Source organism: Colletotrichum navitas (genome assembly GCF_030913465.1).
Source record: "Colletotrichum navitas strain CBS 125086 chromosome Unknown LY79scaffold_35, whole genome shotgun sequence".
In the NCBI taxonomy this organism is placed as follows: Eukaryota; Fungi; Ascomycota; class Sordariomycetes; order Glomerellales; family Glomerellaceae; genus Colletotrichum; species Colletotrichum navitas.
The window spans coordinates 283,724-303,508 of record NW_026850581.1 but is presented as its reverse complement, the minus strand read 5'-3'; the positions used below and the strand labels follow the sequence as shown (position 1 = coordinate 303,508).

The 19,785-nt window shown below is 52.3% G+C and overlaps 6 protein-coding genes and 1 non-coding gene across 7 annotated transcripts; 3 read left to right on the top strand and 4 right to left on the bottom strand.

The window, feature by feature from the left end:
* Positions 1 to 1,776, bottom strand: LY79DRAFT_704115 (ergosterol biosynthesis ERG4/ERG24 family protein). The gene is made up of 3 exons (XM_060564977.1): positions 1,583 to 1,776; positions 1,199 to 1,506; positions 1 to 1,138 (listed from the first exon to the last, which is right to left on the bottom strand). Exons 1-3 carry the CDS (start codon positions 1,618 to 1,620, stop codon positions 48 to 50), a joined length of 1,437 nt encoding a protein of 478 aa, XP_060413479.1. The 5' UTR covers positions 1,621 to 1,776; the 3' UTR covers positions 1 to 47.
* A 301-nt stretch (positions 1,777 to 2,077) lies between these two features.
* Positions 2,078 to 3,901, bottom strand: LY79DRAFT_608473 (peptidase family M28). The gene is made up of 2 exons (XM_060561908.1): positions 3,731 to 3,901; positions 2,078 to 3,657 (listed from the first exon to the last, which is right to left on the bottom strand). Exons 1-2 carry the CDS (start codon positions 3,835 to 3,837, stop codon positions 2,292 to 2,294), a joined length of 1,473 nt encoding a protein of 490 aa, XP_060413478.1. The 5' UTR covers positions 3,838 to 3,901; the 3' UTR covers positions 2,078 to 2,291.
* Positions 3,902 to 5,647: 1,746 nt separating this feature from the next.
* LY79DRAFT_608470 (ABC transporter) lies at positions 5,648 to 10,100 on the bottom strand (the record flags this gene model as incomplete). The annotated part of the gene is made up of 10 exons (XM_060561907.1): positions 5,648 to 6,569; positions 6,641 to 6,756; positions 6,817 to 7,346; positions 7,423 to 7,598; positions 7,655 to 8,405; positions 8,475 to 8,621; positions 8,689 to 8,968; positions 9,038 to 9,694; positions 9,755 to 9,942; positions 9,996 to 10,100. The coding sequence occupies 10 exons, from the start codon at positions 10,098 to 10,100 to the stop codon at positions 5,692 to 5,694; spliced, it is 3,828 nt and encodes a 1,275-aa protein (XP_060413477.1). The 3' UTR covers positions 5,648 to 5,691.
* Positions 10,101 to 12,443: 2,343 nt separating this feature from the next.
* LY79DRAFT_659883 (uncharacterized protein) lies at positions 12,444 to 13,296 on the top strand. Its single transcript, XM_060562754.1, has 2 exons — positions 12,444 to 12,674; positions 12,737 to 13,296. The coding sequence occupies exons 1-2, from the start codon at positions 12,659 to 12,661 to the stop codon at positions 13,060 to 13,062; spliced, it is 342 nt and encodes a 113-aa protein (XP_060413476.1). The 5' UTR covers positions 12,444 to 12,658; the 3' UTR covers positions 13,063 to 13,296.
* Positions 13,297 to 15,240: 1,944 nt separating this feature from the next.
* On the top strand, positions 15,241 to 16,341 carry LY79DRAFT_633464 (family 61 glycosyl hydrolase; the record flags this gene model as incomplete). Its single annotated transcript, XM_060562214.1, has 6 exons — positions 15,241 to 15,333; positions 15,473 to 15,502; positions 15,563 to 15,816; positions 15,867 to 15,927; positions 15,995 to 16,244; positions 16,298 to 16,341. 6 exons carry the CDS (start codon positions 15,241 to 15,243, stop codon positions 16,339 to 16,341), a joined length of 732 nt encoding a protein of 243 aa, XP_060413475.1.
* A 462-nt stretch (positions 16,342 to 16,803) lies between these two features.
* Positions 16,804 to 16,886, top strand: LY79DRAFT_t146. Its single transcript has one exon. It is a non-coding gene; the product is annotated as a tRNA-Asp (tRNA).
* A 689-nt stretch (positions 16,887 to 17,575) lies between these two features.
* On the bottom strand, positions 17,576 to 18,742 carry LY79DRAFT_516860 (family 28 glycosyl hydrolase; the record flags this gene model as incomplete). Its single annotated transcript, XM_060554865.1, has 2 exons — positions 17,576 to 18,463; positions 18,539 to 18,742. The coding sequence occupies 2 exons, from the start codon at positions 18,740 to 18,742 to the stop codon at positions 17,576 to 17,578; spliced, it is 1,092 nt and encodes a 363-aa protein (XP_060413474.1).
* Positions 18,743 to 19,785: the final 1,043 nt, after the last annotated feature.

Here is a 19,785-nt window from a genome sequence, read left to right as displayed (position 1 = left end):
CGCCATGAATCGACCAGAAGGCAGTAGTCTGCCGCCATGCTGTTGATCTAGTAGACCCCAGGCAGGATCCTCCACTTGACGATCTTCTTGTACTTGTCCCAATCCTCGCCGTACTTCTCGGAGCAAGCGACGTCGTCCCGGCCCTCGCGATGGATGAGCAGGATGGCAAAGTACAGGACGTAAAAATAGGTAAAGACCATGCCCCAACCGCGGGCGGCGCCCTGGACGACCTCGCGGCCGTCCAGCATGGTGACGGCGCCCGAGACGGCACTGCCGGCGGCGAGGATCTGGTAGCCCGCGACACCGGTCGGCAGGCTAAAGGGCGAGGCCTGGAGCCAGTCGCCAAAGTAGTTGATGTGGCGCGAGCGGCCCCACCAGCCGCCTGTGAGCAGCCGGGTGCCGCGCTTGGTCTGGAGGAAGGGCATGTCCCGGACGCTCGGGTGATCGGGCTGGGTGCGGAACACCTTCTTCTGGTTGTTGGCGGAGCGGAAGATGTACAGGCCGGTGACGAAGACGGCAAGGACGGCGGCGATGCCTGCCGGGCCCAGGTGGACCGGGTGGACGGAGAGGTAGCGGGTCTGGGTGGAATAGAGGAAGGGGACCCAGACGATGTCGCCAAAGGTCAACATGAAGCCCAGGCCGTCGGTGGTGATGTCCATCATGGTCAGGAGGCCGGCTTCCATGAACTGACCCTCGAGGACGTAGTAGGCCTGGACGGCAGTGGTGAAGATGATGCTGTCGGAGAGGTAGCCATAGGAGCGGTACTGCTTAGCGCAGAAGGTGAGGTTGAGGATGATCCAGCCGGTCAGGCCGGGGCGCATCTCGAGCCAAGCCTTAAGATCGACCTCACCGAAGAGGGGGAGGGTGATGCGTGGGTTCAGCTCACGTCCGATGTACAGGTCATAGATCAGGCTGCCAGTGTTGCCACCGACGGCGAGCTCGCGGAGGTCAGGATTGCCGGGTTTTACGCTAAAGCTGGCGACGTAGACGTACACGGTGATGATAAAGGCGAGGATGATGTTTGCGGTCAGCAGCTGGAGGTAGTTGTCCGAGATGTAAGTCCAGACGACAAAGTCGGCGCCTTGGAGGTAAGTCCCCGCGGCCAAGGCGAGAAGCTGGACGACCGAGGCGTTGAATGCTGTGGTGAGATGTCAGCCGCATGTCCCCGTGGACGATACCGGGGGTAAGGTGGCCTCACAGTTGAAACGGTACTTTAGAGGCAGGCCAGACTGCACCAGCTTTGTGCCGAGCATCTCCTGGGCGGGGAGGACACGGTAGAGGACCAGACTCAGGAGGTAGTAGGCCAGCGTCCAGCCCATGGCCTCCCAGGTGCAGAAGCCCCAGATGCCGACCGCGGGCCATGGGGTCTCGGCCTTGAGCTTCTCCAAGGTCAGGGTCCGAGGGCTCAGGGTGGAAGGGGCAGGGCAGCCGGTCTTGTCATTGCAGACGAAGAAAAAAGTCCACAGGAGGACGGGAAGCCCGAAGACAATGGCGGTGGCGCCGGGGCTACAAGAGGACGCACGCGCAAGGTTAGCCGTAGGGGACGGACCGGCGCGGGCGGCGGCAGTGTGGGGAAACTTACGGGCCTCCGAACTCGTACTTGTGCTTCTTCTGGGCCATGGTTACGGTCGTGATGTTTTCTATGATGTTTGACGAACTGCGACTGGCCTGCGTTGGTTGTGCGGATGGAAGGACAGCGGGTTCCCTGCGAGTGACGCGGTGTGAGATATTTCGGGGGTTTTTTTTTTTCTGTTGGGGCAGAACGCGCAACACCAAAACAATTGCGGTGCCCAATTTCCCGCCGCCGCGCCGCTAATTAAACCATAAAAAGGGGCTTTGCTTACTGTGGAGTTCCGTCGCCAGCCGGCGGGCGGCAGTCATAGCGTACGGATACCGGTTTCGGCGCCCGTAGAGTCCGGTCCGACTGATGAATAGGGCGAAATATTATCTGCATTGAGGATTTGAGAGAGGTTCTCATAAATGGGCATTGATTCACACTCATAGATACTCATACAAATTACGAATGCTCATCACTGCCATACTCGCTACCCATACTCACTGCTCATACTTACTTCTCATACTCACTGCTTATACTCACTGCTTATACTCACTGCTTATACTCACTGCTTATACTTACTGCTCATACTCACTGTTCATACTCATGCATATTCACGATTCTCACTGTGCTAGAATTACATCTTAAGTATTATTGAGTCAGCGCTATATGTACATCGGACTCAGACTCGCCAGCCGGCCCAATCACACCGCCGCCGGTGACGTCAACCAACGTCTTAGTAGATCTTGTTCACGTCATTGTGCGAGCACGTCTTGCCGTGGCGGGAGTGCTCGGCCATAGCCTTCCACCGGCCGAGCTGCTGCAGGACGCCGGCGCGGCCGCGGAGAATGGGCGTCGTGTCAGCGCGGGCCGGGACGCCCTCGAGCGAGTTGGCGAGCGTGGCGAGCGCGCGACCGGCCGCCTTGGTGTTGACGGTGATGGCGTCCCAGTTAATGTTGTCGAGGTCGTCGCAGGCCTGGTGGTAGCACGGGTCGTTCTCGCCCTCGCCCGTGAATATGGAGGCCGTCGGGATGCCGAGCGCGACGAAGCCGGCGTAGTCGGAGCGGCCGTCGAATTCGGCGTACGAGACCGTCTTGCCGTTGGCCTCGAGGTAGTCGGCCAGGAGCTGCGGGCCGACGCCGCTGTTGTTGTAGGCGGCGAGCTCGTAGATGGGGTTGGGCGAGCCGATCATGTCGTAGTTGAAGTAGTACTTGATCTTGTCGGCCTCCTCCGCGGCGAGGTTCTCCGTGTAGTAGTACGAGCCGACCAGGCCGGCCTCCTCGGCGGCCCACCACGCGAACCGGATCTTGTGGGGGAACCCGCTGTACTTCTTCACGGATCCCATCAACTCGAGCAGCGCCGCCGTGCCGGAGCCGTCGTCGTTGATGCCGGGGCCCTCGAGGACGCTGTCGAGATGCGCGCCGAGCATAATGACCTTGGTCGGGTCGCCTTCCTTGGTCTCGGAGATGACGTTCCACGTCACACGCTCCTCAGAGATGGCGTCCACAATGAGGGTCACGGTGACCTCCTCACCCGCAGCAAGTGCAGCGCTCCAGGCCTCGCCGGTCTCGAGCGTGATGATGCCGAGAGGGACGAGGAGGCCGATGTTCTCGGCGCCGAGCGTGGGCTTGACGATGTCGTCGCCAGGCACCTGGTTGTACAGGATCACGCCCAGAGCGCCGGCCGCCTTCGCGTTCTTGATCTTATCTGAAATAGCGCACACGCCGCGCTTTACGAGAGCGAGCTTTCCAGCGGCGTCGATGCCCTCAAACGACTCAGGTAGACACCCGGAGCCGTTCTCGTCGTCGACGGGGGTGTCGATAAGGGGGGCAGTGATACCGCCCGGAAGAGGGGTGGCCGTGTTGTACTCGGCACTGATGACGATAACGTTCTGGCCATCGGGACCAGTCACGGAAATAGCATTGGTCTGCTCAAAGGTGTGGTTGAAGGGCTGGACCCAGGTGTCCATCTCCTTGGCGAAACGTGTCTGGGCACGCTCCAAGACGAAGTCGACCGAAGCCTTGTAGCCTGGGGTGCCAAAGGCGCGAGTACCGCCATTGTCGCGACCAATCTTGTTCAGGTTCCACAGGACGCGCTCAAGCCTGTGTGAAAAGCGTCGGGTCAGCGATGATGCCTACTGCGATTGGCAGTGCTTGGACAAGCGTGATGACTCACTCGACGGTATTGATGTCAGCCTCAATCTTGTCGGCCGTGAGAAGGTCGGTGGCCAAAGTGGTCGTTGCGAGCGCCAAGGTGGCAGCGGAAAGGCAAGTGGTCTTCATCTTGATAGATGGCTCGGTGAACGCGACAAGACGAGGGAGGAGACCGCGAGAGGAGCAAAGCGGGTTGATCTCGCAATTAACACACCCGCGCTGGGGGACGTTGACGCCTTTTATATCACATCATACCAATACCACATCTTCTATTTCACCCTCCATGTTCCCCGTCTGCATTCGATGCCACGCTGCGCAGACAACATGGTGATGCCCCTCAAGAGCTCAAGCTTTCGGCCAGCTTGGCACGCACTGGCTTAGCCAGAGACCGCTGGTACGGAGCGGGGCTACGAGACAGAAGCGAATCATGTCTCTCAATTGAAACTACTGATAAGCATTCTGGAAGATAGTTGCGAGGTTGCCAAGGGTTCTTTTGCCAGCGTCGGGCAAGTCTAATCACCCTCAGCCAACGGTATGGCGGGCCATGTCATGCAACGACGGAGGAGATTACTGCAAGAAGCCGAGCTCTACGGAAAATAAAGTGAAAAAGACGGAGCGAGCGCAAAAGACGCAGCAAAGAGGCACACGACATGAATGTTTTCATCGCCACGATGTAACCCCATTGGGCAGGTGCCAAGCCTTTGCAATATCGCCTGCGTGGCGGGTTGCAGCCAACGGCTGTTTAGCAGCGCGTCCGCCCATCCTGCTCCCTGTGCCGCACTCAGGGGCGGCTGAGAACCGGCCTCAGACCCTTTGCCTCGTCCTTGATTCTTTTCTGTATCTGCCTTGATAGCACGCCACTGAGATACGGAATAAGGCAAGTACACAATGATGCAGGAACACAGTAAGAAAACATAGGGAGCAGTAACACCCGTGCAGGTTTGTCTCGCCTACAGAGTTGGATAGTTGGCGGCTTATGGGTCGTGCAAGTCTTGATTCCTGGTCGGGAGATGCGTTCTGCACCTGCTGTCTTGGGCTGCACCATATGATGCTGCCAAGCCGTTAAACGAGGTCCCCCGGCCAGTGACCCGGCTCGGTCTGTTATGTGTGATAACCAGCAACGTCCCACGGTCTCGGGAGGTTGGTTCTCCATAGTCAGCATACGCAATGCGTGGAGGAGATAATGCAATCGCCCGGTGGATCACTCATACCAAAACCTATACGAACATTGTAAAAGTGCGTTGGCTGCTCAGCAACATACGTGATAAAAAGTTCACCCATGTCTTAGCTGTTGGGACTAGAATCCAGGCTCTGCGAGCGTTTCATGACCCTCATTTATACTTTTTCACAGGGGGTTTGGGCGATCACAATTGCTTATTTGCTGTCAATGAATCGCTATCTTGGCAGAATACCGTCGGATATAAAACTGAACAAATGCACTATGGACGAGTGGGTGGGTAGTGCAACACCCTGATTGGGAAATAAGCTTATAACGAGCCTTACAGATCTTGTACGTGTAGTCGGTTGGAACAATGACCAGTCAGAGTCATAGCTGTCGCGATATAAGTGGAACTAGCGACATCTTTAGAAGATACTGGTAACAGAGAAGAGCCTAGATGGAAAAGCTAAAACTGAACACGGTATTTTCCTCGCATGGAGTGTTTGATTTTCAGGACTATAGGTATATGTTTTCACCTTTTCGATCATTATTTCATACTGCTTTCAATCTCGACACATTTACAAATTCTAGCCCAAACCACAAGATAAAGCCATCAATATGTCATTGAGCAGTACCTGCCTCACATGAGTCAGCTGATTGAACCAGTACGACTATGTAAATTATAGTACCTTCCTTTACCTAAGTATAGACATATAGGGGTCTTAGCCCTTTTACATGATCAGTTCTACTTGTTAGAGGACTTTTAGATATGGTTCCTATGTTCTGTTTTTACTAATATATACTATGAGTAATACTATTTTCATCTAGTTCAGACTCTGCGCCGCGCACATTTCTGAGTACATGCCCCCCTTGGCCAGCAAATCGGTATGCGTCCCCATCTCAACGATTCGTCCGCCAAAGAAGACACAAATAAGATCCGCGTCTTTGACCGTCGACAAGCGATGCGCCACGGCGATCGTGATGCGGTCGCCCTTCTTGGCGGCTTCGGCCAACGCGCTCTGGACGATCTTCTCACTCTCAGTGTCGAGCGCGCTGGTGGCTTCGTCGAGCAACAGGATGCTCGGGTTACGGACGAGGGCCCGCGCGATGGCGATCCGTTGCCGCTGCCCTCCTGAAAGCTGGGTGCCGTTGGAGCCGACCTGTGTGGCAAGCCCATCGGGCAGAGACGACACAAAATCCCAGGCGTTTGCCTGCCTCAGCGCCGCCTCAATCTCATGATCGGGTGTCAATGGTGTAGTGTCGTCTTGGCCAGGCTCGCCTGCGTCAATGCCAAGTGAAATGTTCTCGCGGATAGAACCTTCGAACAAGGTCGGCTCTTGCTGCACCAGGCCTACCATGCGCCGGTACATACGAGGGTTGATATGCTGTAGAGACTCGCCTGCGATTCTGACAGTGCCGGCGGACGGATCGTAGAACCGTTCGAGCATCGATATTATGGTGGATTTGCCGCAACCTGAGGCGCCTACCAAAGCAACAAACTGCCCTTTTCGCACATCCAGACTCACGCCCTTTAGCACGGGAAATTTCGGTCTAAGGGGATATGAGAACTGGACATCTTTCAGATCAATTGGGCCACCCGACTTGGGCCCGTGATTTCGATTCTCAGGTGTCTCACGCACTGTCGGTTGAAGCCTGCCCAACCAAAAGATGTAGTTGGCTCCGCTTATCCCTTTCGTCATACCTTTTTCCATAATCGTTAGCGGCTGGGTTCCTTCGGCTCGTGTTCATCAATGGAGTTATGAGTTCCCTTACTGGTTGAGAATTGAAAGATCTGGTCCGTCCCTTGCGCGGAGAAGAAGACGGCCATCAACGCCACAAAGAAAGAGAACACTGTGATTTCATGTGCTGTGAAAAGCTGTATGCCATACCTGTAGAAATGTCAGCCGCTTATTCTATTGATCCTAAACTCGAAACGGGAGGGAACCAACCAGAAGCCAAGAGCCAGGAATAGGTACTCGATCGATTGCGTTAGGGAAAACCACAACATCATCCACACGAGTGGCTTGATTGAAGTAGAGATGGCATGGTCGAGTTCGGCGGTATAATTGTCCAAGACTGAGCCCTCGATCGCGAGGGAGGATACGGTTCGAATGGCGGTGACCGACTCTGATGCGATCGCCGAGCTAGCTGAGAGCCGCTTCGAGATGTCACGCTCCAGCTTCCCGTCCAATCGCATCCTCAGCCAACCGGAACCCACAAGAGGGGGCAGCCCGACCAGCACGATGACCAGGCCCAGCTTCCAGGCGAAAAAGATGGCGAGAACGCTGCAGGCAATGACACTGAGCGCAGCGATTATGATGACTCCAATGTTGTAGCCCATGAGCTCGAAAACAGCCTGTGGATGAGAGTCGAGCCGACTGGTCAGGGCTCCAATGCTGTTCTCGGGTCGGTCGAAGAACTTAAGATCCTGCCGGAGCATGTCTTCGAAAATTCTCTTGCGCAGGCGGTGTGCCAGAGTCTACATCAAGATGATCAGCAATTGATCGCTAACGAGTTGGTTGCCCAACCGTGGATATGAAAGTGCGTCTACATACCTGAGACATTGCGTTGGATCCATAACCGACAAGGAACCAGGATATGAGGCATGCACCTGCCAAGACGACGTACATGGACGCAAAGAAGTTGCCGGGAACGGTCATCTGGGAAGGAGACAGGGTAAAGACCTCGACCATGTATGCCACAAGGATAGCCTGAGCAGGAAACAGGCCGGCTGTAGGGTCGCGGTCAGAGTCAGTGGAGAATAGTGGTTGGATTGAGGATGCTTACAGCACAAAATGCAGCCGATGACGGTAGCAGCATACGACACAGAGAGGTCCGTAGATTCCTTCATCAATCGATATACAACCATGATGAGCCCATCATGGTTGTGCGTATCGTAGTCCTCACGGTTGATCTGGCCGTCCACGTGGTCGAGATCGGCGGTAGAGGACGGGGTGGATGATTTCTCGTTGTACTCATTCAACTTGTCATCAATGGATATCCCATCCTCGCTGCCTTCTGCCGAGGCCTTGTTTGAACCGGTGAGCTGTTGGACTTTCACGAGCCGGGCGTACGCGCCATCTTGTGTAATGAGGCTCTCATGTGTCCCCTGCTCGATGATGCGGCCTTTGGACATGACAACGATGTTGTCCGCCTTACGGATTGTCGCCAGCTTATGGGCGATGACGATCGTGGTCCTATTGATGGATGCTTTGTCCAGTGCTTTCTGGACGATCTCCTCGGCGTGGGGGTCAAGCGCACTAGTTGCCTCATCGAGAAGCAAGACCTTTGGCTGCGAGACAATGCTACGGGCAATCGCAATTCGCTGCTTCTGGCCTCCGGAAAGGAGACCGCCCCTCTGGCCTATCTCTGTATCATATCCGTTGGGTAGTTGGGATATGAAGTCGTCAGCGAAGGCTATCCTGGCGGCCTCTTGGACTTGCTCCATCTTTTTTTCCCTGGATTGGTGTTCCCACGTTGTGCCGATAAGACCATGAGCAATGTTGTCAAACACAGTCCCCCGAAACAGTGTCGGCTCCTGGTGAAAGACACGTATCATTAGCACTGAACAGTTGAAACGTAAAACATCTGTCTCGAGGATACTCACTTGCTGCACCAGACGGACGTTCCTTCTTAACCAACCGATATTCAAAGTCTCAATGGGCCGACCATCTATCTTGATGGTACCTGATGCTGGGTTGTACCACCTCTCAAGGAGGCCGACAATTGTGCTCTTGCCAGAACCACTTTGGCCCTGTCGAAAGATTCTGTTATCTTCTGTCGGTACAATATGTGTCTACCAGCGAATGGGTTTAACTCACCACCAAGGCAGTGGTTTTGCCTGCGGGGACTTTCAGTGAAAAGTCCTCCAGAATAGTGGCGTTGGGTCTAGTAGGATAGGCAAAGGTGATGTGCTCAAGTTCCACGTCTCCCTTTTCCAGGTTTGGCTGGTCTCCAGACGGGTCAAAGGGGTCAATGGCGCTCTTTCTATCAATCAGAAGAAACAACTGAACAGCGCCAGAAGCAGCGCGGGTGAACTCTATGCAGTACGGAGCCAGCTGTGTAATGCTAATAGCTGCAACGGTTACAGACAGAAGGACGCTACATGACGGTCGGGTTAGCTATTGCTTGTATAGCAAGATTGAAGAAGTTGTGATTATGCAGGCTTACGTGAAAACGTCTCCAGTATTTTTGATTTCTCCGCTCGAAATCATGCGGATGCCTTGCCAAAATCCGAGCGCATCACCGCAATAGATAATGGTGTACTCTGCCGAGAATAGAATGCCTAAAGGCAAAGAGCTCTTATCGCCCCATCGGTGAGCCTCGGCCAAGAAGGTATCAAACTTCTTGACAAGTCTGTTTCTCATCTCAAACGCATGAACAGTTCGGATGCTGGAAATAACACCTTCAGCAAAGGAGTTGGCCATAGCATGGTGGTTGAGGATCCTCGTCTCATAGCCAGCCTCAATGAAGGATGTGACGGCCATGACAGCGACGGTGAGAGGAGCGATGCAGCAGACGGTTAAAGCGAGCTTCCAGTTTGTGAGAAAAGCAATAATGAAGGAGCTGACAAAAGCAGAGATACCCTGTATTGTGAGCCCAAGCTTCTCGGAAATACCATTGTGGACAAGGCGGCCGCTCGAGTAGGCCTGTGTCGCAATGGAGCCACCAGTCCCGAAATCAAAGTAGGCCACTTCTTGTCGCAATGCCGATTTGATATATTCATGGCGAATGTTCCGAACAATGCGGTAAGCGGTGTAGTGAAGCAACGTATTATAAATATAAGCCATCACGAACCTGCCGATGGCAAGATAGATGAGATAGAGGCTGTCGTCAAAGTCAGCAAACATTCTCATATAAACATATCTGAACCAACTGTGAACGTACGCCAAGTTCGAGCCATATCTACGAAAGCCCTCGGAACCAGCAGGTTCGGTTTCGAGGTCAGTAAAAACAGTAATGAACTGGCCGAAGATGATGTTCTGAGAAGCAATGCCGACTCCAGAAGCGATTGCAGCGAATCCGGCCACGGCCATGAGAGCGCGTTCTACCGGCCCGGCATATGTAAAAACTCTCTAAGATCGTCAACGTGTCAGTAGTGAGCTAATAACCAGTAACCGCTACTTACCCAGTATGCCTTCCACGAACTAATTTCGGTGACATCTCCTAGAAGTTTAGATGGGTCGAGGTCTTCCCCATCAGATACGGCATCCTTTTCGTTTTCGGTAACCATTTCGTATAATGACAAATGGCAGTTTTGAAGTGTGCTTTTCCATCGATGCACAGTTGGCTCAAGAAAGATTATTTCAGGGAGAGAAACTAAAAGTAATAAGTGTTTGTGAACGTATTAAACATGAGCAAAGAGCCGCATGAACGAATGGGTGGTATGGTTGATAGTATACGCGAGTAAGATCTTTCGGGGGCGGTCGAAGATCCCGTGTTTTACCAAGAGTTTTAGTTGTGCCTGACGTATTAGAGACGCTTGATTCACATAACGCCAAGTTTCATTCTAAGCAAGCATAGCCGAGTTTTCACTCCTTCTCTTGGATTTACCTCTGTGGGACTATTTCTAGGTATTTTGCTTGGACGCCGGCAGAACTTTGGCTCTTTCTAGGCATCGCTCCAGGGGCAAGTGAATTAGCTTTTCGTGATTCTTGAAGGTGTTCCATCAAACAGACGTACTCCGGGCCGTGAGCCTGGCAAATCCGCAACATGTATAATCAATGCAAAGACCGCATTGACACCTTGAAAAGAAATCTAGAGAAATCTAGAATCATTTCTGACGAGTCTTTCCCCATTTGATTGTTCGTGAGACAAGATGACAGATACTCAACTCAGACAATGGGGATCACGTGATGTCCCGCAGTCCGAGATGGTTCATGCGCCAGAAGTGATGCACTGTGACTTGGGAGCTGATAACACTCGCTGATCCTGATGAAACTCGGATTCTTAGATGGATTTTGTGGTTATCCTGCGTATAGAAGAAACTAAAGCACACTCGTATGATCTCAGATTACTCCTCACCCACATAAGAGGAGTAATCTGATCTCAAATGAGTGGGTGTGGACATGGGCAGGGGTTAATGGCAATTCGAGATCCATGCGAACCTGTGTTGGTCTCTTCCAGCCGAGTGACCAAAAGGGACTCCACGGAGGCAAATGCAGCAGAGAAAAAAAACCCGAGTAGCTGTTGCGTTATGCAGTTGATCTCACAGTTTGTTTTCGCCTTTCTTCTTAAAATTCGAGACCTTCGTCCAAGACATCGAATAGTGGCATAGTAGCCAGAGACATCTTTCCGGTCTTCTAACCCCACCCCGTAACTTTATTGCGACGTGCTCATGCTACCGATTGAGCAGGCGGTCTGATAGCTGTCAGATTGAAAGTCTAACCCCAAGCCAAAGGTATACAAGCAACACCCTTGCCATTGGCAGTTGATTCATGTTGCTGCCAAGGCGACAGAACGGGTAGTCCTCTGCGCGGACTCGAATATACTGGCGAGGGTGTAGAGCCATGACAAGAGAGCAACATACTCAATACCGGAATGGGACTTCGATTGAAAATGGGATCATGAGCTGAGTGTTGACAATCCACTAAAGGCAAGACTAAACCCGTAATGATAAGCCAAGGGTCTTCCTCAACACCATGATGAGTAACTGTCCCGAATCACCAACAGCCAGAGCTGTCATCATTCGATGTGTTGCAAATTCTCAACCGACGCCACACTCGTGGGATGACTCACGCGAACCATTAGTGCGAGGCCTGACCCAGCATGCCAGACTAGTTACAGGAATAATCAGACGATCGTTGCGGCAGGCTATAATCTGTCCCGAACAGATAACCATACATCAACCTGAACATGTCTGCTTCCGTATTTCTAAATAAAGAACTATCCTCTGATCTGAACCATGGCATACGGACTAGTTAACGTGCACGTAGCAAATTTTTCAACAATTGCTCGTCAATTCGCCACATTGCCCCCTCGCCTTTATTCGGCCGCTCTACTAACCCGCTGCCTAGCAAGTTCAACGCATCAGTCCCCGTGCTGTTGCCACATGATTGATGATCACCCCGCAAGCATACTTCCACACTAGTGTGACGATATGCCAGGGCAAGATAGATGGCACAGACCTTTCGAAATATTCGCTCACGCATTCACTGAAACGGAGCGTAAGAGTATGTAAGGCAGCGAAAGTTTAGCCGCGAAATAAAACGAAAAAGGATTCAAGGCTAGTCTTATGGCTGTTAAGATGGTTGTCCCACAGAAGAAGGCTAGGAATGGTCAGATCTTGATACGCTAGACATGATGTAATTATGTAGAGCCTGGTGATACGAATTACGGAGTCGTGAAAACAAACTTTGTTGATAGCGAGATGACATAGGAAGAGATCAGCGGCTTTATTCTGGCAAAGATGGAATGACTTAGTAAGAGGCAAGGGGATAGCAAAACAATCGCCATGCTAACTAGTCCATATTGATGACCAGTCTAGACGAGGGGAATGCTCATCTTCATACCGCCAAGCCTAAATTAAAACGAGTCATAGCACAAATTGTAGTTCAACTCGATTCTACACGCGGAGAACGGAAATTTCCGGCCCTCCGGTCGAAGAGAGCACATATGCCTGGCTTTGATTCCAAGGCATAGTATTCACGGCATGGCATTGAGCACTGTCTCCATTATCTATGGGCTATGAGTCATCAAAACACATCCCCGGCCATGAGCTGATCGATCTCAACCCTCGCGGTGTCTGGCCTCGTCGCCAGGTGATCTCCACCTTGCAAGGTCATTCTCATCATGGAATCATCCTGTAGTAAGTTGCAGCTTTGATAATCTGGACCGTAGCCCTATGTTGACTTTTTTTCGTTGTGACAGGAATGTTTTCCTGGCTAAACTCACCAAAGGTCCAAAGAATTTACACCTCCAGTTCAAATCCGACCATGACTCAAAAGATAGGGCTGAGAATTTACGATGAGGGCCTGTTGTATACAGACGACGCTGTGACTCGCTCAATCAGTAAGCTCATCGAAAATCATGTGGAGAAAGCGGGACCAAAAGTTCTTATTACTTTTGTGCCAAGCTTTACAAATGATCGACTCATCGGCAAAGCCTTCCACTTGACGGTAGACAACATCTTTCAGACGGACGCTGCGGGTAATACATATGGTACCATGAAACTCCACGCGATACCCATGACATAGCCATTATTTCGGCTGCATCGTTGCGTCAATATAGAGTTTCTGATGTTAGACGATCCTGAGGGCGGAGCAGACTCCGCATACACGTGTGACGTTGAGCTTCCGCGATTAACTTTGCAGCCTATTTCCAGTGTCTCAAACACGAGATTTAGTGGCCCAGAGTTACCTTAGTTTAGAAGAAGATTTCTGGAAAGTAGAGAGAAAAAAACTGATAGACTTTCCCAATTTTTGACAAAGCTCAACTACAAAACGTGATGGGATGGTGACCACGACAACAAACCTTGGTCTGGAAGTATGATCTGTAGTGTAAGTTGGGGTTGATTGTCGTTTTGGGTTTCAGTGAGGTCTCAATAAATGAAGCAACTAACTCTTCGATGGGACTTTGTGAAATGTGCTAGCCAGGAAGTCGGTTCAATAACATAGAGGGATGAGCTTGTTGCCTAATAGTCAATTACACTATTTCATCCGCCATCTTCGACATGGCTGAGACTACATTGCAATGCATTGTGTCTTCATCTTTGGCGCCAAGTTGACTTCACGCTCCAAAAATGGGTAGCATGTCTTATATCAAGTTGCCTGTTTCGAAGCAAATGCGATATATTGCATCTCGTCAAGAGCACCAACTCGCCTTTGAGTACGTTTAATCCATGGCTCTGAGGCCCATCTTCCCAGGCTCCAGCTGCTGCCGCTGTATGGTAAGCCGGGCATTCCGCAGTTATTACTAGCTTTTCGTGGAGATAGCATATCTATTGACTCTCTTTCCCGGGAGAAATGCTCCGCTACATTAGCCAAAATGTCTATAGCCGAGTTGCAGCAATAGAGTTTTCGAACATGGCGTGCGCTCGATTGTAGTAGGTAATATAGAATAAGAGGCTGTGTATGTTACAACATATGCGTTTTGCTGGCAGATTTTATGTATATCGGCCAGGCTCGTAACCTTAACTCAAGATACCACAGGACAACTTCTGATCAATTTCATTGGAAGAATACCTATGCCTCGCACGTGATAGTTGAAATCCACGTTGTTGAAGAGGCTACCACTCAGCCCCGCACCAAACGACGGTTTTCTGCAGGCTAGCACACAGTTGCGGCTGTGCAGCTTACCGCATCTGGTTGAGATGCTGTATTGGTTCTGGGCTCTGACCGGAAGCACAGATGGTTGAATTAGTCATACTTGGAACGGAAACAAGTGTGGCGATGCTCAAGAGTCTACCAATCCGGACTCTCTGGATGTTCATGCAGTCGCTGCTTCGAATCGAACGCTGCAGTTTCGACATTTTCAGTGAAACGTTTCGAAATTAGGGGGGAAAAAATAGGCTATAGCCGCTGCCGCTGCGGAAATTTTCTGAAGCCGGAGTCTTGCAGTTGTGTTTCCGCAGATCCCTGTTGGTTTGAAGTTTTGTAAACACTGTGCGAGTTTCAGTGCCGAGCTTTCCAGCTGCCCGGCCGGTCCCATGACTTCAATAAGTGATTGAGACATTAGCGCTCGGCATCTCTCGTAGGTCTTCATGCATCCTCAACGCTCAGGGGCCAGACATGGTGACAATGCAGAATCCAAGTTCACGGCACATGGCGGACCGAAGCATAGCGCTTCTTGGAGTCTACACATGCAGTGTGTGTGCATTGGCTTGATCTCTCTAGTTGGCTCTTTAATAAAAGAACTTGCTGCGTTGGCAGAAGACTAGCAGCGATTCTCGGTTTGCTGTGAGAATAGTTGATTGGTGGAATCGCCACCCCCAAAGTGTCTGTCGGGTTTCGCCCAACCTCATTGGCAACCGGCCCCTGCTGAAATAATTAACTTGAGCCATGGCACTCGCTTGCCTGGTTCCGATATTTCCTTTTGCGTTTACCGCGTGGTTCTCGTGACGAGATGCTACGGCCGGAAGAGAGCCGATAGAGCCATGCGAGGCACATTGTTGGTTGCCGTGGTGTCTTGAGTCGAATATTGAGTATGGGTGATGATTGAAGCAAGAAACAAAGGCTTCTGTCCAAAGAGGCAAACGTGCTAATAAATATGAATTAGATTCCTAGGTCTGAGAAGGCCGGTGGCTTAAAGTCCCCAGCCTCCAACAGTACTTGCAACTCCCTTTTAGTTACTCTTGCGCGCAGCAACTGATTGCAATAGTCTCGGATCACTCCTACATAAGAAGCAGGTCTTTAGAGAATCAATACTTGAATAAGATGCAGATTGTTGCCTGCATTCTGGGCTTTGCGGCTCTCGTCGCCGGTCACGGGTACGTCGACAATGCTACCATTGGCGGAACCTACTACCAGGTTTGTTTACTCCCGTACCTCGCACCAAGGTCAGCAACAAATCTAATTGCCACATAGTTCTATCAGGTGAACCGTCCTATTTGGGTGTTTTCTTTCGGAGAAGTATGCGCTACAAAAACTGAGAAACTAACAACACCAGCCATATGCAGATCCCTACACCAATCCTGCCGTAAGTTGATTCTTGTTTCCTTACCGAATGAGTTGAATAACGAACCAATATTCCTTCTAGCCCAAGAGAATATCTCGCCCTATTCAGGGCAACGGCCCTGTCGAGAGCGTTACTTTGATCGATCTCCAATGCGGAGGGTACACGGCAGGAGGCATCTCCGGCTCGCAGCCCGCGGCGCTCCACGCCCCAGCTGCGGCGGGTTCGACCGTCACGCTTCGCTGGACCCTGTGGCCCGAGTCCCACGTCGGACCTGTAATCACCTACATGGCGCGGTGCCCCGATGCCGGATGCAATGACTGGCAGCCTGGGACCTCGTAGGCAGTCCGAGGTCTTGGTAGTGAGCATGGCTAACTCATTGTTACAGTGCTGTTTGGTTTAAGATCAAGGAAGGTGGACGCACCGGAACTTCCAATACATGGGCTTCTGTAAGTTCGGACCCGGGAACGAAGCACGACAGATGGCGCGTATTTGCTGACTCGAAGCTTTCAACAGAGCCCCCTCATGGTTGCCGGCTCTGCTGTGCAATACACCATCCCGTCTTGTCTGAAGCCCGGTTATTACTTGGTCCGCCACGAGACGATTGCTCTCCACGCTGCCTCCTCCTACCCGGGTGCCCAGTTCTACCCCGGCTGCCACCAGCTGCAAGTTACCGGCTCCGGAACCAAGACGGCTACATCTTTGGTGGCCTTTCCTGGTGCATACAAGGCAACCGATCCTGGGGTCACTTACGATGCCTACAGACGTACGTAGCCACTCCCCATGAGATTACACTGGACGAATGTTAACTTCATGAAGCGTCAACCTACACTATACCTGGCCCTGCCGTTTTTTCTTGCTAAGACAATTGACTTTGAGTTTTACAATGACAGCATTCACGACCGAGTCCTCATAAAGCACATTACCTTCATGTATATAGTTAACACCGCAATAAACATATTACCTGTACATTCTACACGATGAGAAATATTCTACGTACCCACCTGTCAATAGACTTTGAAATTTTAAGCCCGCTCAGCCAGCTCGGAGATCGCTATAACTAACCTAATCTTCCCTCCTTACTGGCTTTGTGTATTGCTAGACATACACCCTGTGCCTAGCTCTAATATCTAACAACTTAATAGGCGTACTGCCTATTACAAGCCTCTGAGGTACGAACCTTATACCCCCTTAAAGTTTGATAGGTTAGCTATCGACTTATTATTCAGAGTTGTGAGTGATAAGGTAAGCAGACGTTTAGACTGTATAGTTAGTGTTACTACCCGTCCGCCCAAGTGCTATCACTGGATGAAAACATCCAATAATCCCCGATAGTCTAGTGGTGAGGATATCTGCTTGTCAATCAAACGATTCGCAGGGGACCGGGGTTCAATTCCCCGTCGAGGAGATTTTTTTTGCAGTTTTTGGGTGGCATTGCAATTTCCTTTTTTGATATCCGGGTTTTGTTTGTGTCTTGTGCTGCGGATGCGTATCCAGCATTTTGTGGCCCCAGTGGAGACGAGGATCCATTCCGGGTCCAGGGATGCTGCGTCTAGAATTATGTCATCGAGTCTAATGCTCTCCGTTTTGGGACGTGATTTACCGTTGGGTGATTGTGAGCGACAGAATAATGGACAAAACCAGTTGCGTTGAATTTGCGATGCAGTGTGGATCAGGTATGTAGACCGCCGCCAAAAGTATACACGAATAACGTAGCGTTAAGCTGGAATTCCATACCAACGGGCGACTCACTGGGTACAAAGGGGGCCTAGTAGAAAAGCATATTGTCACGTAACAAAAACGACGCTGTTGATTACGGTGCAGTAACGAACACTTAAATATCTCGTGATACACAACGACGTTCCCAGGGCCATGCCCTGTATGTAGCAGGCTACCCAGCTGTGATGAACCGCAGCGTCTGTAAAATGAAGTGTAAAATGAAGTGTAAAATAGTCGATCTATCGAGAAACTAACTATGGCCCGCTAATCGGGATGAAATAACATTAAAAGTAGCCCGCGGGGTCGGTGAAGCCACGCCTGTGGCGCCTTCACGACACCAACGCATGCTTTGGCTGAGACCCCGTTCGTAAGAGGCATTTAGCAAGCAGCGCCGCTGCCCTCGGGGATGCCGGTGCAGTTGGGGTACTGCATGCCACCAGTGACGCCGACGTCGGTCCACTTCCAGTTGCTGCAGGCGCCGGTGTCGCAGAGGATGTAGACGTCGATGGCGGAGGAGGCGACGGTGCCGGTGACGTTGCTGAGGGTGAGGCCGGTGATGGGGACGCCGTCGGTGGGGTGGCCGGTGGGCTTGCCGTTGTCGTAGTCCTGCTCGATGACGATGCCGTACTTGGCGATGTTGGACAGGGCGATGTCCTTGTACTGGACGTTGGAGACGGAGCCGGTGGCGCGGTAGACCGTCTTGATGCGGACGCCGTTGTCCGAGTTGGAGACCTTGGAGTCGGAGATGACGACGGTGTCGACGACGTTGTTGCTGCGGCCGCCGACGGAGCCGATGGAGAGGCCGTGGCCGCCGGAGCAGTCGCCGCCGGTGAAGGTGATGTTGGTGCCCGAGTTGACGGCGAGGCAGTCGTCCTGGTTCTTGACGACGGCGCCGGAGATGTAGACGCCGTCGGAGGAGCCGACGTCGAACGCGTCGGTGTTGTGGCCGCCCCGGGTGTCGCCAAGGGAGTTGTCGAGGTTGACGTCGTAGATGCCGAGGTTGGTGACGCTGTTGATGGAGAAGGCCTGGACGGGGGTGTTCAGGACGTTGATGCCCCTGATGATGGAGTCCTTGAGGCTGTGGGCGGCGAAGAACTTGGGCTTGACCTTGCCGCCGTTGCCTCCCTTGCCGTCCCACCAGCGCTGGCCCTGGCAGTCGATGACGTGGTCGCCGGTGCCGTCGATGACGATGTTGGAGCCGGAGAAGGAGATGAGGGGGCCCGTCCACAGTTTGTAGCCAAAGGTGGTATTGCCCTGGAAGGTAACCTATAATCGCGTGTCAGTCAGTAGGGCTGCTCAATAGGCCGGTTTATTCGTTCGAGGCTCAAAGCTTAGACGCACGTGGGTGCCGGACTTGAGGCCCGTCATGTCAAGAGTGGTACCGGCGGGCACGGCAATGTCCTTGAGGACGATATTTTGGCAGCTCGCCTTGCCCTTGATGGCAGAGGCGGCATCGGTGAAAGTACAGTCGGCACGGGCATCGAGGGGAGCAGCAATGGCGGAGGCGGCCAAGGCGCCGAGGGCGAGAAGGGAAGAAGAAACCATATTGGCAAGGTGAAAAGGCTCTTGTTAAGAAAGCGACTTGATACGTAGTATCAGAATGTCTTGGATAAGGTAGAACAAGCTAGGACAAGATGTCGAATGCGCCAAGACGGGAGAAGGGTGAGCTGCACGTTTTGATGGCTTGGATTATCCTCTTGGCGAACGGACCTGGGGGAGGATTGGCGGTCGGGTTTATATCCAAAGCCACCAGATCTCTTGGCGTAGCCTTGTCAGGATTTCTTCATCAACGGCTCTTTGCTTTTACCGCGACATACAGCACGCCACCTGCACACGGAAACGCTGGCCGGACCAAGTAGATTGGCCATGGAACTATTCCACTGCATCTCGCGAGTGCAGGGGGGTTTGACCCTTGCATGATTAGCGGCGGATATAAATCTATAGAACCCCACAAAGGCTCCTGGAATTCCGCAAGCATGCCAGATTCTGCCGCTCAAGGGGCGTCGAATCTCGCTCGGCCGACATTGAGGAGCTCCCTTCCCCTATGCCTCTGAGAGGCGTTGCCTGAACTTGCCCTGGCGGGATCCAACTGATGCTGTTCGGCGCTTCTCCTCAGCTTGCCGAGTTCCCGTGCCGTCTCTTCCAGCTCCAGTCCGTGCCGTCTCTTCCAGCTCCGGTGGGGTATTATTGCGTCGAGATCAGTCGAGTTCCAACGCACATTCGACGGATGCATAGAGAACACAGGAAAGCGTGACGGAACAATGGTTCACCAGGGATGACATTGACGTGGCGCAATTATTGGTGGAAGCTTGCTACCAAGCTTCGGGAAGTCTAAATTGAACATAATACCACCAGTATGATCGACGACCGGGTAGCCCGGGCAAACACGTAGGTATAATACCACGTAGTTCAGGGACTTCTGGGGGTGGGGGTCACCCGTTAGGTTGCAATCGGATTGGCTTTCCGGAAAACAGCGTCGCCTCCTATCATCAGACGATGGCTACTTTACGTTATGCGCGGCAGCGTAGGGAAGCCCAGGCTCGTCTTCCAACGACCCTCAAGCGGGACTTTGGCATCGACCATCTGGG

Excerpts from the sequence above, each read along its gene's own strand:
- LY79DRAFT_704115 (XM_060564977.1), bottom strand. The coding sequence starts at position 1,620 with ATGGCCCAGAAGAAGCACAAGTACGAGTTCGGAGGCCC. Across the intron at positions 1,507-1,582 it reads AAGTACGAGTTCGGAGGCCC|CCCCGGCGCCACCGCCATTG; the intron begins GTAAGTTTCCCC and ends GTCCTCTTGTAG. Across the intron at positions 1,139-1,198 it reads TCTAAAGTACCGTTTCAACT|CATTCAACGCCTCGGTCGTC; the intron begins GTGAGGCCACCT and ends ATCTCACCACAG.
- LY79DRAFT_608473 (XM_060561908.1), bottom strand. The coding sequence starts at position 3,837 with ATGAAGACCACTTGCCTTTCCGCTGCCACCTTGGCGCTCGCAACGACC. Across the intron at positions 3,658-3,730 it reads GCTGACATCAATACCGTCGA|GCTTGAGCGCGTCCTGTGGA; the intron begins GTGAGTCATCAC and ends CTTTTCACACAG.